The 21,811-nt window shown below is 35.4% G+C and overlaps 1 protein-coding gene across 4 annotated transcripts in view; it reads right to left on the bottom strand.

Moving 5' to 3' along the window:
- The window catches only part of LOC123563994 (protein N-terminal asparagine amidohydrolase-like), a 175,187-nt gene that overhangs the window by 16,759 nt on the left and 136,617 nt on the right, over window positions 1–21,811 (bottom strand). For all 4 annotated transcript variants that reach the window (XM_053536648.1, XM_045357232.2, XM_053536649.1 and 1 more), the window contains 2 exons: window positions 6,999–7,099; window positions 2,880–2,993 (listed from right to left, as the gene is read on the bottom strand). In XM_053536648.1, coding sequence (XP_053392623.1) covers window positions 2,880–2,993; window positions 6,999–7,099 — 215 coding nt within the window. The remainder of the gene's footprint in view (window positions 1–2,879; window positions 2,994–6,998; window positions 7,100–21,811) is intronic.

Below are 21,811 nucleotides of genomic sequence, written 5' to 3'. Positions count from 1 at the left end.
GTCAAAATACACCTCATAATTGGATGTAGCATGCATGTTGTACTACAGAAAAGTGGTCTCGATTTTTCCCTACGACTAGTAATGAAAAAGTTACAATATAAGCTATTTATAGTAACAACAAAGGGAAGTAATTCTAAAGACGGGAACTGCGCATGACACTTTGTCTCATGATGGTGTATAATTGTGCCAAGTTACATCAAAATCCCTCTATGCATGAAGAAGAAATGCTTCGGACAAAGTCATTCTTGTATCTGACCTTTGGCCTCTAAGTGTGACCTTGACCTTTGACCTAGGGACCTGGTTCTTGCGCATGACACTCCGCCTCGTAGTGGTGAACATTTGTGCAAAGTTATATCAAAATCCCTCTATGCATGAAGAAGAAATGCTCCGGACAAGGTTTTTATTCTTGTATCCTTTGACCTCTAAGTGTGACCTTGACCTTAGACCTAGGGACCTGGTTCTTGCGCATGACACTCCATCTCGTAGTGGTGAACATTTGTGCAAAGTTATATCAAAATCCCTCTATGCATGAAGAAGAAATGCTCCGGACAAGGTTTTTATTCTTGTATCCTTTGACCTCTAAGTGTGACCTTGACCTTAGACCTAGGGACCTGGTTCTTGCGCATGAGACTCCGCCACGTAGTGGTGAACATTTGTGCAAAGTTATATCAAAATCCCTCTATGCATGAAGAAGAAATGCTCCTGACAAGGTTTTTATTCTTGTATCCTTTGACCTCTAAGTGTGACCTTGACCTTACACCTAGGGACCTGGTTCTTGCGCAAGACACTCCGCCTCGTGGTGGTGAACATTTGTGCCAAGTTATATCAAAATCCCTCCATGCATGAAGAAGATATGCTCCGGACAAAGTTTCCTTTCTTGTATCCTTTGACCTCTAAGTGTGACCTTGACCTTAGACTAGGGACCTGGTTCTTGCACATGACACTCCGTCTCATGATGATGAACAATTGTGCCAACTTTCATCAAAATCCCTCCATGCATGAAGAAGATATGCTCCGGACAAAGTCATTCTTGAATTTGACCTTTGACCTCTAAGTGTGACCTTGACCTTAGACCTAGGGACCTGGCTTTTGCGCATGACACTCTGTCTCATGATGGTGAACAACTGTGCCAAGTTTCATCAAAATCCCTTCATGCATGTAGAAGATATGCTCGGGACAAAGTCTGTGGACGCCGCCCGCCCGCCAGGGGCGTTCCCATAATACGTCCCGTTTTTCAAACGGGCGTATAAAAAGCAATCATTTGTTTTTTCGTAGAAAATTATTGAATCGAACATGCAAGGCGACGTTGATACAGTGTTTTCATACCGTATGATACAGCTTTAAAGGCTTTTACATTCACCCAAAGTGTTATTTCTACTGCATGAATAAACGTCACAAAAAGTAAACATGGAATGAGACTACTCAAAACCAGATTTTTTTTGTGTTAAAATTCTAAATAAAATGTATTCCAATTGAGGGCGTTTCCAGCTTTTAGGAATCATTGCCCTTCAGACCTCCCACGAGGGACAACCTTCTCTATCAAACCCCTATCACACTTGTGGCCTTTGTGGAGCCTTGACAGCTATGACATTATCGCAAAATAATCTACATGTATATGGATTCAGATTGTACATTTAAGCTGTATTGATTAATCATATTTAATTGATTGGAATTAAAAATGCACTGTACTCACTTTTCAGAAAGAATTGTGAAAGTAAGGTCTTTTGTTTACAATGACATGCAAACGACGTATAAAAACAAAGGGAAGTAACTTTCAGAATCTTAATATAACAAATAAATTCTACACTATCTTCAAATTATTTCCTGGACACAAATCTTTGTTTGAAATAAGAGCATTGCTACTATTTTTCTTGACCTGAATTTAAAGTACACTTATGTTTGTATTTAAATAGATTATTTAAAGGTTAGAAATAATTCTACATTACCATTTTAAACAAAGGAAAATATCTACTTTGACTACAAGAGTCCCAAGGGTCTGTGAGTATTTTGTTCTTTTTTTTTCTTAGACAGAGAATATTTCATCAAGGTAAATAAACTATGATCGTGTTTTTCTTTCTATAATAACATAATTCCTTGCAGGAAAATTATCAGTTACAGAATGTTGGTGTTTGTTTTGTTCCGGATGCGTCAGCAGTTCGTATTACTGAATGCTGTAACAGTGCCACCACTACTGTATAGCGCCATCACTAGAGTTATAGCGCCACCACTTTTAAAAATCCTGGTATATTTCTTTTAACCCGAGATTCTATTATTCATGGTGTGTGCGTATAATTATAGTTATTTATCATTTCTACACCATTTGCATGTGCAGGTACGTTCTTACAGTGTGTCTACTTATTGGAATGGTGTTCAAATACTGGCCGATATGAAAATGTGCCACTGTCAAGATTCGGGACAAAAGCCCCTGACACCAAAATTTGCATATTATTTTAATGAAATCACAGCCAACCTGTAGTAAAAGTGTTGTTACACGGAACTACATTATCCGATTTTCGAAACAAGTTCTATCAATAAAAATATAAGATAAAATATAAATTTTACTCACGTGTTTACAAGTAGAAACGGGCAATAGCTGCACCAAGGAAATGTCGATAACTCATTTCCTTATCACCACAATTTGTTGGTGGCGCTTGCGTTTAGTAGCCATGTAAATTAAGTATTCCGTGGAATATTACATCTTAGTAACTGCTGACAACTGTAAATACTAACTTTATCTCTTAATTATCAGATCAACACAATTTTACCCCTGATCTGACAAAAGACTATGGTATGGTGAAGGAATTATGATAGAAGAAAAGGTATCGCAATAACTTAATAAATTTGCAGTTGAAATGCAATACTTTATAATGAAAAAATACCTCTCTAATAATTGGATCAGGCAGTCTACAGAGGAGATCAATTTCGTCCATGGTGCTGTAATCAAATGGTCCAATCACAAGTTGTTTCTTTCTGTTGTCATATATGTTAATTACCTACAACAGACAAAAACAAGAGTTGTCAGCAGACAGCCGTGCTCTAGTATTCAAAAACTGTCATATTTAGAAATGAAAATTCTCTTATTTCCACAGCTTCTTCACATTCTGATAATTGCTGCAGACTCACTCGGCTCAATACTCAGCATTCCGCATTGATTGTATAACCGGGCTCCATTTTTCTCATGGAAATTAGCTATTATTAAACAAGTGGTAGAGTTCTAATATTCTTTTATTCCATCTTATATGATCTCTTCAATAATCCAATTCATATCTTCTCAGTATATAATATCATTCTCTAAAGTTTCCAAAGTATTATTTGCCTGAAATATTAAAATATCATTAAGATTGGGCCAAAATTGTGACCTCTAGAGTGTTAACAGTCAAATTGTTGACGACGGATGGATGATGGACGGACGACAGGTGACAGACACAGGGCGATCACAAAAGGTCACCTGAGCAGCACTTCGTGCTCAGGTGAGCTAAAAAAATCCACAAGTCGATATAATATTATGTCAACATATGAAAAAGGAATTAAATTTTAGTAGTCAATTATACACTTGACTTTTTTTTTGTCCATTTTTGCGCTCATGTGAGCACTGGTTCCCACCATGAGCATTTGAGCTTCCGTTTTGCTTGTTGTCCGTGGTGCCATTTAAGAAAACGTTGTCAGCCACTGTCAACCATGGTCATATGTCCTTCATTTTCATCTGGGTAACATAAGTACCATTAATTTTTTGTGATATATTTTAAAATCAGGCCTGCAATTTCTTAAAAGATCTTTTTTTTTAAGTTGCCACTATATACATATTGGGAAAGGCGATTGCCATGTTTGTTTATTTTAACAATCTTGGTAGAGGGTCACACGAGGACCATTTTGCTTTTGATGGAAATTCACCTTGTCGATGTTTATGCTACCTCAACGACACGCACACAAAACAGAAACAGGAGTTTGTCAATGAATTTACTGACCACATCAACAGCATCAATCCTGATATAAAGTATACAATCAAAAAGAAAGAGAATGGGTGTCTAGCCTTCCTTGACACATGTAGCATCAGACAATCAGATGGTATGTTATGAACGACGTTGAATAGAAAACGAACAAACACAAATGAGTACATAGATTTCAACTCAGCCCACCCAGGCAAACACAAAGTGGGTGTAGTAAGAACATTTTATCAAACAGCTGTAACATCTGATTCTAAAGACTTGAAAACAGAAATATCGCATGTAAATTCAGCTATTGGTGTTTGTAATTATCCAAAATGGGCAAAGTCAAATCAAAACAGTTGAAAAAGTGCAAGAAAAATACCAAGAAAGTACATCAGAAAAGAAAGAAAATGTTTTACTAGGTGAACCTATTTTGTAGGTCATTTTTTCTAATATACAATTAAATTTAAGCTAATTTCCAAATAATATTTAGCTTGTGACCAACACAGTAGGTATCATCAGTAAAATAATTTGTATAGAGAATGTGTATGGCTGTTTGTTGTCAATATATATGTCAGTGAGTTTAGTTTACATCTAAATTTCAGCTAATTTTTACCAGTGACCAACACAGTAGATATTTTATCTATAACTTTAACGGAGACAATGTATTACTTTATCAGTCAATATTATGGTTAGTACTTTCATAGGTTAACTACATTATAATTTAGCCTGCCGGCTTAGCTCAGTAGGGAGAGCGTTGGTTTATGGATCGCGAGTTCGATCCCCGGGTGTGGCGTATGTTCTCCATAACGATTTGATAAAAGACATTGTGTCTGAAATCATTCGTCCTCCACCTCTGATAATTCATGTGGGGAAGTTGGCAGTTACTTGCGGAGAACAGGTATGTATGGTACAGAGTCCAGGAACACTGGTTAGGGTAACTGCCCGCCATTACATAACTGAAATACTGTTGAAAAACAGCGTTAAACCCAAAACAAACAAACAAACAAAACATTATAATTTGTTTTTTTACTCAAAATTTTTACTGCACAGCCAACACAGTAGGTACTCTCCTAGTAAATTTTGGAGATGATGAAGAATGCCTGTTTGCTGTCATTATTTAGGTCAGTACTATCACATTTTTGCTATTTTCACAAAATTTTTACTGTGTGACCAACACAGTACGAGAGGTATTTTGCTTGTAAATTTTCAATGATATTCTAGTTCTTTATTTTTTGTTGTTGGGGATTATTGTATTAAGAAGTGAACAAGCCAAATAAATCTTTACATTTTATACTGTAGGATAAACAACATGTTTATATGATTATAATAAGCACATGCTAATTTCATGATATGACATCAATATTTATATGTGAAATTAAAAGATATATGCACTGACATTTCTAGACCTTTGTTTCTTCTACCAGTTTTAACAAGAAGCTGTGTTCAATAAATGCTTGATGCCCCCAGTGGCATCCTTGTCGATACAAAGCAGCCAAAATGAGGTCAAGTTCAAGGTCAAGGTCAAACTGAGGTAAGGTGATGTCTGAAAATGAGGAATGGTCACAGGATACATCTGCATTAGTATCAAGTCATTCTAGTTACGGGTATTGATGATAGACGAAATGTGTCCAATTTGGTTAACCTCGTACGGACGGATGAATGAACGAACAGACGAACGGACGGACAGGACAATCACTATATGCCTCCCGCATCAGTAGATGCCGGGGGCATAAAAATTACACATAGTCAAACCTGTGTTTAAGTACCATTTTGTCTGGGGGCATTGTTTTTTAATGAATCAAAATAATTTGAACAATTTTTGTGTTCAGGTTTTACGTCTTTCTCAACAATTTTTCAGTCATATGAACGACGGAAATAATTTGAACAATATCTGATGAATGTCACACAAGAACAATTTGTGAGAAATTATTTTAAACATGCTGGCAGTTTAGGAACTAGAATTGTGTCCATTATAAAGACATGGATGTCCCCACATACTGTGCCATCCTCTTAATAGCAAAGTTTTTATTAAGAAAGGGCAATAATTCTAGAGAAAATACCCACAAAAAAAAGTCTATTACTTATAGTCATCTTTACATGAAAGTCCTTCAACTGTGAGACTTTCAAGCATATCCTTTCAATAGTGGAGTTGGACAAACAAGAGTTTTCTCTATAACTCCTTCCTTTTATTCATCTGTGAAAGTTTAAAGCAAATCCGGCTAATAGTGTGGGAGGAGTTGAACACACAAGATTTTGGGACATACAGACAGCAGTCTTGTGGTGGTGAACATTTGTGCTAAGTTATATCAAAATCCCTCCATGCATGAAGAAGAAATGCTCCAGACAAAGTTTTCATTCTTGTACCCTTTGACCTTGAACTTAGACCTAGGGACCTGGTTCTTGTGCATGACACTCCGTCTAATGATGGTGAACAATTGAGCCAAGTTAAATCACAATCCCTCCATGCATGAAGAAGATATGCTCCTGACAGTCATTCTTGAATTTGACCTTTGACCTCTAAGTGTGACCTTGACCTTAGACTCTGTCTCATAAAAATGAACAATTGTGCCAAGTTTCATCAAAATCTCTCCATGCATGAAGAAGATATGCTCCAGACAAAGTCTTTGGACGCCACCCGCCCGCCAGGGGCGTTCCCATACTACGTCCCCTTTTTCAAACAGGCTTATAATTATGCCAGCAGTTTCACACAAGAAGATATTTGAAGTTTCCACTATATACTGGGAAAAGTGACCATGTGGCCATGCTTTTTGACGAACCTGAATAATTTGAAAAAATCTTGGTATTAGGTTACATAAGGACCATTGTATGAAATTATTTCAAATCAAACAAGCACTTTAGGAGATGTCATTTGAAGATTTTTCTATTTTTAGCTCTGGTGGCCCAAGGAAAATCAAGGCCAAGTTGCATCAAAAGCCATTCAGTGCTTTTGGAGGAGACATCCTCAATTTTATCCTATCAGTTTCTTTACTATTTTTTAAGATGTTTGCAATAAAAACTTTTAAAAACTTTATTTTTTCATTAAACGGCACTGACACAAAAATAACTGACCTCTTCTGATCCCGTAAAGTGTCTTGCTGATCGAAGGGGCTGCTCTGGACCTCTGTCTTGAAACTTGGCAGGAAAAATTTCCCCTGTCTGAACAATCACAGCTGTACCGAGAGAACAAAATATAAACAAATCATTCTGTATCATTCTGAAATGGTTTCACAATTACATGGTAATTTCTCCAAATTTAACAAACAATTGTAAAGACAGTGTAGAGAGAATATTTACCTGTTTCAGATCACATGATAGGGCTATTGATACGGAGTATAGGGATAAGTTCTTTATACATTTTTCCTATTTTCCACAAAAGCTATCTTTTGAAATGATAAAAATCTTACGCAATTTTCAGCTCCTAATCCCTTTATGTAAGCTTTTCAGTAACTGCCTTATTTTTCTTTTATTTACAATATCATTTTTTCATTGTTACATTTTAATAACTTCTCCTACCAGCTGAAGAATCCTAAAGCGTATCAAATATAATCGCTGGTTTCTACCGGCGACTAATAACCTTATGTTTATGACTTGCATTTCAATTAATATAGGCCACACTCTTGGGCTGAAGCCAGAAGACTAGATTCAAGTGATTCAACCTATAGCAACGCTCTGTGTGCCAGTGTTATGTTGCAATCATATCTCCAAAATATTTTTTCCATACTTGTTTTCAGTTACAAATCAATTCCATTTTCTTCATTACTGTCAACAAATTCAGAGCAGTTTTTTCTTCAAGGGTGAAATATTTTTATCTTGGTACCTCACCAGGTACTGTGAAATCATTAATATTTGTGGTGGACTAATTTTTCGTGGATTCCATGGTTGAGTAAATCCACGAACTTTAGTCAGAACAAACAAGTAAAATTTCCATTCATGTTATGTTCAAAAGTTGAAATCCACGAATTCATATCCCCATGAAATTGCCGTTTTGACCAAAACCACGAAATTTCATGCCAATGAAATTAAATGATTCTACAGTATTATAAACGTTGACAAACAGCCAATGGTTCTCTTTTGTAAAGAATTTTACAGAGAAAAGACCGGATAATGAAATATTTTGTGACATGGTGGCTGTGTTTGCCTATTCAAAATAAACAAGTTGAAAACTTGATGGATGTCTTTTTAAAGAAAAACAACAAAAAAACAAGAGGGCCATGAAACCCTATATCGCTCATCTGACCTATTGACCTAAAGATCATCAAAATTAACATTCTGACTATGTTTCATTAAGATATGGTCATAAATGTGGCCTTTAAGGTTTAAATTACTATTCCTTTGATTTGACACCATGACCTAGTTTCTGACCCGACATGACCCAGATTCAAACTTGACCTAAAGATCATCAAGTTTAACATTTTGACTAAGTTTCATGAAGATACAGTCATAAATATGGCCTCTTAGAGTGTTAACAAGCTTTTTCTTTGATTTGACCTAGTGACCTAGTTTTTGACCCTACATGACCCAGATTCGACACTGTCCTAAAGATCATCAAGTTTAACATTCTGACTAAGTTTCATGAAGATACAATCATAAATATGGCCTCTAGAGTGTTAACAAGCTTTTCCTTTGATTTGACCTGGTGATCTAGTTTTTGATCTCACCTAACCCAGATTTGAACTTGAGCTATAGATCATCAAAATTAACATTCTGATAAAGTGTCATGAAGATACGGTCATAAATGTGGCCATTACAGTGTTAACAAGCTTTTCCTTTGATTTGACCTGGTGACCTAGTTTTCGACCCCAGAAGACCCAATATCAAACTGGTCCAAGACTTTATTAAGGATAACACTCTGATCAAGTTTCATTAAGATTGGGCCAAAATTGTGACCTCTAGAGGTCAACAAGCTTTTCCTTTGATTTGACCTAGTGACCTAGTTTTTTACCCCAGATAACCCAATATCAAACTCGTCCAAGATTTTATTGAGGGTAACATTCTGACCAAGTTTCATTAAGACTGGGCCAAAATTGTGGCCTCTAGAGTGTTAACAAGCTTTTCCTTTGATCTGACCTGGTGGCCTAGTTTTTGACCCCAGATGACCCAATATGAAACTCGTCCAAGATTTTATTGAGGGTAACATTCTGACTAAGTTTCATCTAGATTGGGCCAAAAATGTGACCTCTAGAGTGTTAACAAGCTTTTCCTTTGATTTGACCGGGTGACCTAGTTTCTTACCCCAGATGACCCAATATCAAACTCGTCCAAGATTTTATTGAGGGTAACATTCTGGCCAAGTTTCATCAAGATTTGGCCAAAATTGTGACCTCTAGAGTGTTAACAAGCTTTTCCTTTGATTTGACCCAGTGACCTAGTTTTTGACCCCAGATGACCCAATATGAAACTTGTCCAAGATTTTATTGAGGGTAACATTCTGACCAAGTTTCACTAAGATTGGGTAAAAAATGTGACCTCTAGAGTGTTAACAGTCAAATTGTTGACAACGGATTGATGGACGATGGACAACGGACACAGGGCAATCACAAAAGCTCACCTTCGAGCACTTTGTAGGTGAGCTAAAAAAAAAGACATCCAAATGTGCCAGTCTTTCACTGAGGAGGACCTTGACCTTTGTTTTTGCTTCTGACCAAGTTTGGGAAACATTCATCAAGAAGTTAATGAGAAGTTTTAGGCTTCTTTAACCTCTCTAGCAGCCATTAAGTGAGGTCTAATAGACTTTGGATGGATCAGGGCAAGGATGCTTCTGAAGATCAACCAAGAAGTTATTTCACGTGTTTTTCTTTCTATCTTTAGCTTTTGCAGTCCTAATGGATTGGAACCATTTTAACAAACTTGAGAAAGGTCCTTCTAGAAATGCCACAGACTATGTTTGGTGTGGATTGATCTAGTGTATAATGTTTTCTATCTTTAGCTCTAGCAGCCCTTATGGTCTGTGAGCCAATTTCTGTAAGTCCTCTAGTTTTTCGATTTCATAACCAAGAAATCAGGCAAAGGTTTATCTATTTCAGCAATTAATACATTTAAGGCTGGACATCACTTTCTACTGTTATGTCAAACAAAATTTATGCTGTTTTTAGTAACAAGAGGACCATCATGGTCCTGAATCGCTCACATATCCCCACATGACCCAGTGTTGAACTGAGTATGACGTCGTTATTTCTATTATTTGACATAGTGACCTAGTTTTTGAGCACATGTGACCTAGATATCATCAAGATAAAAAATTCTGACCAATTTTCATAAAGATCCATTGAAAAATATGGCCTCTAGAGAGGTCACAAGGTTTTTCCATTATCTGACCTAATGACCTAGTTTTTGAAGGCACGTGACCCACTTTTAAACTTGACCTAGATATCATCAAGGTGAACATTCTAACCAATTTTCATGAAGATCTCGTGAAAAATATGGCCTCTAGAGAGGTCACAAGGTTTTTCTATTTTTCGACCTACTGACCTAGTTTTTGACTGCACATGACCCAGTTACGAACCTGACCTAGATATCATCAAGGTGAACCTTCTCACCAATTTTCATGAAGATCCATTGAGAAATATGGCCTCTAGAGAGGTCACAAGGTTTTTCTATTTTTAGACCTACTGACCTAGTTTTTGACCCCACGTGACCCAGTTTCGAACTTGACCTAGATATCATCAAGGTGAACATTCTGACCAATATTCATGAAGATCTCATGAAAAATATGGCCTCTAGAGAGGTCACAAGGTTTTTCTATTTTTAGATCTACTGACCTAGTTTTTAACCCAACATGACCCAGTTTCAAACTTGACCTAGATATCATCAAGGTAAACATTCTGACCAATTTTCATGAAGATCCATTGAAAAATATGGCCTCTAGAGAGGTCACAAGGTTTTTCTATTTTTAGACCTACTGACCTAGTTTTTGATCGCACGTGACCCAGTTTCGAACTTGACCTAGATTTCATCAAGGTGAACATTCTGACCAATTTTCATGAAGATCCATTGAGAAATATGGCCTCTAGAGAGGTCACAATGTTTTTCTATTTTTAGACCTACTGACCTAGTTTTTGACCCCACATGACCCAGTTTCGAAGTTGACCTAGATATCATCAAGGTGAACATTCTGACCAATATTCATGAAGATCTCATGAAAAATATGGCCTCTAGAGAGGTCATAAGGTTTTTCTATTTTTAGATCTACTGACCTAGTTTTTAACCCCACGTGACCCAGTTTCGAACTTGACCTAGATATCATTAAGATTAACATTCTGACCAAATTTCATGAAGATCCATTGAGAAATATGGCCTCTATAGAGGTCACAAGGTTTTTCTATTTTTAGACCTAATGACCTAGTTTTTGACCCCACGTGACCCAGTTTCGAATTTGACCTAGATATCATCAAGATGAACATTCTGACCAATATTCATGAAGATCTCATGAAAAATATGGCCTCTAGAGAGGTCACAAGGTTTTTCTATTTTTAGACCTACTGACCTAGTTTTGACCCCACGTGACCCAGTTTCGAACTTGACCCAGATATCATCAAGGTGAACATTCTGACCAATTTTCATGAAGATCTTTTGAAATATATGGCCTCTAGAGAGGTCACAAAGTTTTTCTATTTTTAGACCTACTGACCTAGTTTTTGATGGCACGTGACCCAGTTTCGAACTTGACCTAGATATCATCAAGATGAACATTCTGACCAACTTTCATAAAGATCCCACAAAAAATGTGACCTCTAGAGATGTCACAAGGAAAAGTTTACGCACGGACGGACGGACGACGGACGCTGCGTGATCACAAAAGCTCACCTTGTCACTATGTGACAGGTGAGCTAAAAATGTGAAATTCACTCTCTTTGACTATTTATTATTGACTACAAGATTGTTCCAATACAGGCTTTCAGATGTTAATGAGTTGCCTATGTAATTGTTCTTAATCAATTAAAGGCTTGCTGTAACAATTTATTCCAATGATATTATGCTGATTTCTACCAAACTTTAGGGGTTAAAATACCCCACTCACCTGAGCTACATTTTTGACAGTTTTAATATAGAAATAAGATGAGAGAAATTGAAAAACTAAAGACACAGAAGCCTAGAGATTTTTGGAAGTTTTTCAAGTCTAAAAATGCAGAGAAAAATTGTAATATCTCTTCAGAAGATTTCAAATTATTTTTTGAAAATCTTAGTAATGATATGTCTGATTGTAACAATGTTGAAGCTGAAACATTTTGTAGTAATAATGATTTTAATGCTGAGAATTGTACTTTTCCAGAGTTAGATGAGCCCATTTCTGTAAATGAAATTATATGTGCTGTAAAACAATTGAAGCGTAACAAATCTGTTGGTAATGATTGTTTAATGAACGAATACTTTATCGAATGTATTGATATATTATCGTTGCACTTATGTGATGTTTTTAATTGTATTTTAAACTCTGGGCATTTTCCAGATAAATGGACTGAAGGTGTTATTATACCTTTACATAAAAAAGGATCAGTAAATGATGTAAATGATTATAGGGGAATAACTTTAGTTAGCTGTTTTCCAAAGCTTTTTACCAGTATACTGAATAAGCGAATTTAATTGTTTTGTGAAAACAACAATATAATCTCTGATGCTCAATTCTGATTTCGTAAAGGCTGTTCCACTATTGATGCATTATATATTCTTATGTCAATTGTTCAGAAATATATCAATGAAAATAAGAGATTATATGTTATATATGTCGACATGTTAAAGTGTTTTGATAGTATTTATCGCAATGCTTTGTGGTTAAAGATGTATAAAACTGGCATTCAAGGTAAAGTGTTGAGGATAATAAAAAATATGTACCAAAATGTTAAGTCATGTGTAAAATCTTGCTCATCATATTCTGATCACTTCAGCTACGCTATCGGTTTACGTCAAGGGGAGGTAATGTCGCCTCTGTTGTTCTCACTGTTTGTAGAAGATTTTGAATTATTTTTACAAGATAGTATACATTCTGGACTACACATTGATGATATTGTTTTGATTTTGCTAGTGTTTGCGGATGATATGGCCATTCTAGGTAAATCGCCCGAAGAAATCCAAAAGCATTTACACAACCTTTATTTATACTGCAGTGCTTGGTGTTTAAAAGTTAATACAACAAAAACAAAAATAATGGTCTTTCGTAAACGGGGGAGATTACGCCATGATGAAAAATGGTCCTATAACGGCCAAAATATTGAAGTAGTTGATAATTTTAACTATCTAGGTACTGTTTTTAATTATACAGGTAATTTTTCATTAAACCAGGAGCATTTAGTTGGTAAAGCCCTTAAGGCAATGAACACACTATTATTTAAATGTAAACAATTTGATATAAAACCAAAAATATTATGTCAGTTATTTGATGCTTTTGTAGGTTCGATACTAAATTATGCTTCGGAAATATGGGGATATACAAAATCTAAAGAGATAGAACGTTTACATTTAAAGTTTTGTAAAAGACTATTACAAGTCAAAATAAATACATGTAATGCTGCAGTGTATGGAGAATTAGATAGATATCCTCTATATATTGTTAGATATGTAAGAATTATTAAATATTGGTTTAAACTTGTATATAGTAATAACATTATTCTTAAAACAATATACAATATGGCATTAGACGATTGTAACAGTGGTTGTATAAACTGGGTATCAAATGTTAAGAAGTTACTAAATGATTACGGATTTTCATATGTGTTTGATAATCCTGATACTATTCATATTGATAAATTCATACATGATTTTCGATTAAGAATAATCGATACATATAAACAGGAATGGAATATAAGTGTTAATAATAGTTCAGTACTAGATATGTATAGAATATTTAAAACAAGTCATGATTACGAATGCTATTTAGACGTACTACCTCGTAGTCTTAGATTCTATTTTGTTAGACTAAGACTTTCTGCTCATCCTTTAAGAATACAAACGGGAAGATATTTACGTAACAATATTCCACGAAATGAGCGTTATTGTTTGTGTTGTAATAAACGAGACTTAGAGGATGAATTTCACTTTATTTGTATTTGTCCATATTATCAGCAAATACGTAAAAACTATATTAAGCGACAGTATTTTGTAAATCCATCAGTTTTTAAGTTCCATTCATTACTAAATTCGACCAACAAAGATGAGCTTGTTAATGTGTGTAAATATATCAAAGAGGCAATCAAAAAAAGAAATTTGGTTATTAATAATACATTATAAAGAACCCATGTCATTGTATTCTCACTTCCTTTGTTAATTACATTTTATTTGATTATATACTATATGTCTAGGTATAGTTTTCTTTTTTCTAGTTGTTAATAACATGTTTGTTACTTTCTTTAAAATTGTATGAACGTGACTATGTATATTGTAATATTAATGTTTAGACGATGTACGATGTACAAGTCTCAACAAAATTCTGTTCTGTTCTGTTCTGTTCTGTTCTTTAATAAGGCCACACCAAATTGATTACTTGTTCAACGGATTTCCCTCTCCATTTTTTTTTCAAAATCACGAAAAAATTTTATTTGAAAATCCGCTTCCACCCGGTTCAGTTTTTGCAGACTCATCACAGATTTCAAAATTTCAGAGCAGGCCTTTTTTCACTGCTAAGGGGCCTTTTTTCACTGTGAAGCAACATGAATCATAAAATTTAATACTTTTAATAGAGATGGTACCTAAGGCTACATATTCAACGACAACAACAACAAATCAAGTGCAAAACTGAAGTACATATTGCTTATCTCACACTATCAATATTTTAACATAGCACCGTGCAGTAAAATACTGGAACTTTTGACAGTGACATTGGCTTCGTTGATTTGGTGGATAAGCTAAAGAAAGGTGATTGTCATTTCTATTTAACTAACACAACAATTTTATTTTTACTAAAGAACATCCGCATTATATTAACAAAACTTCCTGTAACAATAGATTCCGCAATGTAAATGCTATTTCGCATGCCTTGGTCGATATGCCACAAGGTGCGTGTCATAAAAGTGAAATAACTTCTTTTGGCACAGTTTTTGGTATGGTTTTGGTGTGACCATCGAATATACAACTTTATATCGCTCTGTTTTAACATTTTGAGCCCTTGGTTATTCTTGGCAAACGAATTTTGTAAAACGTTGAGGGATTCGTTGTTGTAAAATTCATATAGTCTATTTATATTTTTTCTCACAAAAAATGTTTTCTTTCCTATGATCATACCATACCTTTAAATTATCAGCAGTAATCAATAAAAAAAGTTGTCTTTGAATTAGTTCCTTTGAAATTGAGAAATAATGCTCAACATTTTTGTTTGAATGATTATTCATAGATCTTGAAGTAAGCTATATTTTTGTGAAACACATCCAGATCTATGCATACTTTGTTCAGATTACTAAATAGTCCTGAAAGAGTTATCTGTCACTGGCTTCACTTTTCCAAGTAGGATCAAATTTTTCAGATTAAACATTGCCTTTCAACATGAAAAATATAAAAGTATAAAAATATCATTATGTAGATAATGTAGTATACTCACAGCGCATGCGTATATTTTATACACACCCAGTTTGGGATGTTGCTTCAGTAGTTGTTAAGGTGCACTCATATAATAAACATATACTTATAGTAAGAATACTGTGTTGGTTATTCTTTACAATAAGACATTGTGTCAGAAAATTAACGATTTTAATACATCCACATTTGTCAGGATTATTAACAATCATTGTGCATATAGTGCATATAGTGTATCAGATTTAAATAATGGATTTAACCAGTGTACCGAAGCCTACAATGGACTGGGACAGTCAGAATTTGTTGGAAATGTTCAAAACCTTTACAGGTCATGCGGAATTGATATTCTAGGGTCCATTAAAGGGGAAAGATGAACCAGTACAAATTACATACTTGCTCCTATGGATGGGACAAAAAGGTAGAGAAATTGATAAAACTTTTAAGAGTTGACAGCTTATCAGAAAAAATCAGTAAAAGCTACCGCCGACGCATTTGAAAAACACGTTCAACCGAAATCAAACCCAGTATCTGCGCTGTTCAAGTTTAATAATGAAGTGCAAGGTGAAAATACCAATGAACAATTCATCACACCACTTAAGATATTTGCAAATGACTGTTCTTATGATGAAGCATACAAGGAAGATTTGATTAGAGATCGAATTGTGTTCGGTGTAAAGTCGTCCAAAATTAGAGAGAAGCTTTTGACAGTAGGTGAGAAACTAACCTTGGCGAAAGCTGTTGATATATGTCAAACTGTAGAATATGCACAAGAGCAAATGAATAACATGCAAGAATCATCTTCTATTAACTTTGTATGTGAAACTAGTCACAAAAAAGAGGAATCGAAAAAACGAGATATAAAGTGCAAAGGTGGGTCATGGAAATTAACAGAAAACTAGAGATGCTTTTGAAAAAAGCGCATGTCTCCCACAACTGCCCCTATGAAAAATGTTAGTTTCTCTAGATGTTTTAGACGAGTGGATCCAATTAGATGGTCTGGATGAGTGGATCCAATCAGTAATTCAAGGGCCAAAAGATTTGGCTAGTTATCGAACTTGGCCGAGGTCTTATGGTCAAACACATTTTGTTCAAGTTTGGTGAAAATCGGATGAGAAATGTTCGACTTAGAGTGCGGACAAGCTTTGTGACAGACACACAGACACACACACACACACAGACTGGAGTAAATCAATATGTCTCCCACACCACTGTGTGGTGGGAGACATAACAAGCTCGATGTCAAGCACAAATTGTGCCAAAACTGTGGTCAATCCTATGGGGACAAACAGTGTCAGGCAAAGGGAGTGCAATACCGAAACTGTAAAAAATGGAATCACTACGCAAACTTTGCAAAGCTCTGGGATTTTACACACCAGACCACAAGTCCTTACCACAGCTCCGGTAATAGTTTTGTGGAAGCGTGCATGAAAATTTGCAAGCGCATTTTCACGAATGGCCAGAGCATCAGGCACCGACCCAATGATAGGAATACAAAAATATAGGATTACAAAACTTAAAATAGGTTTTTCACCCAGTGAAATCATTTACCACCATTAGAAATAGGGGATTTGGCACGAATTCAGCAAGCAAATAAAAATTGGGAGTCCGGCAGTAGTAGTGCAAAAACATCATAATAGGTCATACACTGTTAAAACACCTGACGGTAATACATATCATCGCAATAGGAGGCATTTGCTACAGACCAGTGAATCAAAAGAGTGCATACCTGATGTTGACATGCAAAATGTGGAAAATAACAATCTTTCGGCGCCTTGAGAAAATTCTGACTTGATTTCACAATTCCCTGATAAAAACAATAAAAGGTCAGATAGTGAAGCAAGTGAAAAAACATGAGGTTATGCCCTGCCAGATTTATGAGTAAATCTGGCAGGGCAGTGAAATCTCCGACAAGATTAATTGAAACAAGGTAATATGATAACATCAGATAGCGGAACACACATGCTATGTAAACAGTAAACAGTGATAATTAAATGTTCTTTTTCTTTTTCTTCTTCCTTTCTTGTACTGGTCCCACTCTGGGGCAACGTCGTACAATGGTGTATGAACAAGGTGGTGTGTGCCGCGCTTAATCATTTACAGTGCAGAGTAAAAGCAGATAAAAACGACATTGCAGCTTAGTGGGATGATGTTGCCAGGGCCCTCTTGAAGGCCTCTATGCTGTCGGCCATGATAACTTCCTGTGGGAGCCGGTTCCATAGTCTGGTGGCGGAGGTGAAGAAGGAGTGAAGGAGGACATCTTTGCCACAAAACGGAGGATAGAGTCTCATGGAGTGGCCACGGGTGTTGATGGAGGTAGGGTGGAAAAACCTAGTTGGTGGTGTTATGTCAACAAGGCCGTGGACTATTCTGTAAGTCATGACCTGAGCTTGGTGTTGCAGCAATGTATATGTAGGGGTAGCCAGCCAATATCTGACACAATTTGTCTAGTACTGCTAGTGGTGCGGTAATCGCCCTTCACAAAACGTGCTGCACAGCGCTGGACGGCCTCAAGTTGGTCAATGTTGGTCTGTGTGTGAGGGTCCCAAGCAGAAAGTAGCAAAAATATGCCATTCATGGAAACAGACTTTATGAAAGAAATTTTACGTTATAGTAAATTTGGAGTATTTTGATTTATTTTATTTTAGCTTTCAGAAATAGTGTTCCTTGTTCTTTGCCAAAAGGGGAGATGTATCATTATGTAGATAATGTAGTATACTCACAGCATATGCGTATATTTTATACACACCCAGTTTGGGATGTTGCTTCAGTAGTTGTTAAGGCGCACTCATATAATAAACATATTTTAAGAATACTGTGTTGGTCATTCTTTACAATAAAACATATGAAAGTTGAACCATTTTATAATTGAGGTACTCCGGTATTAAGTTTTTAACAGAAAATATTATCAGATGCAATTTGAATTTTTAGGTACCATCTCTACTTTTAATCATAACTGTCCATTAAAACACCATAACATGTTTCAGGCTCTGTATTGTACCAGTATGCAAAATTAACAGCTGGTATGACAGTTAGATGTGTAAATAAATCTTGGAAAGTCCATTAGGAAGAGCCTTCGCACAAGTCATTTTCTTCTCAAGATGGACATCAATATCTCATCATTTAAAACAGTGTCATCTAGTAATATTTGGTGATAAGAACAAAAGTTTCCCTGCAATCCTTAAAATTTTTCACAAATATCAGCAATAACTGGGTAGCAGTTAAATGATGAACAGGTGGTGTAATTCAACTTGGACTACACATCCAGTGTTACATCATGGAAATTTCATTCTGTATGTTAGACACATCAGTAATTGTTTCATATCTGAGAGACTCATATCAAATAGTTTTTTGTTTCTGAATATCCTCACATCTGATTTCGAGTGAATTCCAATTTCGGCAATTTTAATACTTTTTGTACACATGGGAAGAATCAAGGTGAAGAAGGTGTAATGAGCAGGAATTTCAAAAACAAGTTGCACCCTTGATAACATACGTAAATAACAGCAGAAGTTGACGTTCATTTTATTCAAAAAGTTTTTTTTCCCATTTTATATAATATGCCAGTCGAAACCTATACGGTGATGTAATTTTCAAATATATACTCCCATTATTCGCCGAAAGAAGAAAGAATTCCTACTTTATGCTAAAATCATGCCGAAATCTTTCTATGAAATTATTGTTTTTGTGCAGAATGACTAAGTAGTGTGCAAAATCTGGTCCATAGATTTTTTTTAAAAACTAATAATATCTTATAAATTTATTTTACTGTAAAATGAGTAAACAAAAATCAGGGGTCACCAACTTCGTTTTCGCAATATTGTCATAAATTTTCCCCTACCCCCTTTTCTCGTGCATTTTTCTAACATAACCAGAGGGCCAAGATGGCCCTAGGTCACTCACCTGAGAAACACACCATAACAGTGTAAACATGTTTGACCTAGTGATTTCATGGAAACAAATATTCTGGCCAATATTCATTTAGATTGGACCAAAAATGTGGTCTCTTGAGTTTAAACAAGTATTTTCTTTGATGTGACCTAGTTTTTTACTCCAGATGACCCATATTCAAACTTGATTTCATCAAGGCAATCATTCTGACCAAACTTCATGAAGATCAATTGAAAAATACAGCGTCTATCGCATACACTAAGGTTTTTCTTTGATTTGACCTAGTAACCTACCTTTTAACCCCAGATGACCAATATTCGAACTCGACCTAGATTTCATCAAGGAAATCATTCTGACCAAATTTCATGAATGTCAATTGAAAAATACAACTTCTATCCCATACACAAGGTTTCTCTTTGATTTGACCTAGTTTCTGACCCCAGATGACACATATTTAAACTTGACCTAGATTTCATCAAGGCAATCATTCTGACCAAATTTCATGAAGATCAATTGTATAATACAGCCTCTATCACATACACAAGGGTTTTCTTAGATTTGACCTAGTGACCTAGTTTTTGACCCAAGATGACCCATATTTGGACTCGACCTAGAATTGATCAAGGCAATCATTCTGACCAAAGTTCATGAAAATCAATTGTATATAAATACAGCCTCTACCTGTTCGAAAAAAGGACCTGTTTTACAGCTGTAAAACGTCTGTAAAAGACCTGTATTTTGAAATTACAACTGTAAAAGACCTGTAAGTTGAAAACTGATCAGAAATACAGTTAAAATTTTCAGGTGTAAAATATGAAGGTCTCAATTTACAGCTGTAAAAATTTTACTGTTGAAAGTTACAGCTGTAAAATGGTCATGTCTCAAAATTACAACTGTAACATTTTTGGAGGGAAACATGAGTGTTGTCAGCCATCTTTAATGCATTTTGGCGGGATATAACTGAAATTCACACAGACATCACATCTTGTAAAATTTTGGAATTTAAAGCGGTATAGAGTAAGTACAGATGGTTAATTATCTATTATAGTTGTAAAAGGACACGTATAAGTACATACATTAACTATTTACTCTATACCGGAAGCCGATAAGTTTAAAAGAAATAATTACGAGATTGTCATATGTTTTCATGACTGACAAAGAAAGTTTTATAAACAAGATCTGCATATGTTCTACTTTGTATCCTACTCTTGAATTTTGCTGTTGCTATACTGTAATCATACCACATATACTTTACGTACTAGATCATTTATTTTTGCCATTTTCATAGTAATTGCTACCTTATCTAGAGAATTGCAATTCATCCTAAAACGTTTTGCACCTCTACTTTCGTCCCATAAAATAATGCCCTCTTTTTCAATACCTATAATATTTCTACAGCTGTAACTTTTGGGCATTTTTACAGCTGTAACTTTTTTCATTTTTACAGCTGTAACTTTTTTCATTTTTACAGCTGTAACTTTTTTTTTACAGCTGTAGCTCATTTGCATATTTCGAACTGTTTTACAGTCGTTTGACAGCTGTAAATTGAAATCTACAGCTGTAAAATCAATATTGTTATATAAAATCTACAGGTGTAAATTTGGAATAAGCATGACTGTTATTTTGAACAAAAATACAGGTCTTTTACAGCTGTAAAATTTCGTACAGGTATCGCATACACAAGGTTTTTCTTTGATTTGACCTAGTGACCTAGTTTTTGACCCCAGATGACCTATATTTGAACTCGACCTAGATTTCATCAAGGCAATCATTCTAACCAAATTGCATGAAAATCAATTGAAAAATACAGCCTCTATCGCATACATAAGGTGTTTCTTTGATTTGACCTAGTGACCTAGTTTTTGACCCAAGATGACCCATATTCGAACCTGTCCTAGATTTTATCAAGGTAATAATTCTGACTATATTTCATGAAGATCAATTGAAAAATACAGCCTCTATTGCATACACAAGGTTATTCTTTGATTTGACCTAGTGACCTAGTTTTTGAACCCAGATGATCCATATTCGAACCTGACCTAGATTTCATCAAGGCAATCATTCTGACTAAATTTCATGAAGATCAATTGAAAAATACAGCCTCTATTGCATACACAAGGTTTTTCTTTGATTTGACCTAGTTTTTGACCACAGATGACACATATTCAAACTCGACCTGGATTTTATCAAGGCACTCTTTCTGACCAAATTTTATGAAGATCAATTGAAAAATACAGCCTCTATCGCATACACAAGGTTTTTCTTTGATTTGAACTAGCGAACTAGTTTTTGACCCCAGATGACCCATTTTCAAACATGGCCTAGATTTTATCAAGGTCATCATTCTGACCAAATTTCATGAAGATCAGTTGAAAAATACAGCCTCTATCCCATACACAAGCTAAATGTTGACAAACAGATCCCAGATGCGGGACATCGAGCGATCACAATAACTCACCTGAGTTAACAAATCATAAGAAAATCACTTCTACCAG

Source organism: Mercenaria mercenaria, chromosome 2, assembly GCF_021730395.1.
Source record: "Mercenaria mercenaria strain notata chromosome 2, MADL_Memer_1, whole genome shotgun sequence".
NCBI lineage: Eukaryota > Metazoa > Mollusca > Bivalvia > Venerida > Veneridae > Mercenaria > Mercenaria mercenaria.
This window is presented reverse-complemented; position numbering and strand designations above follow the sequence as displayed.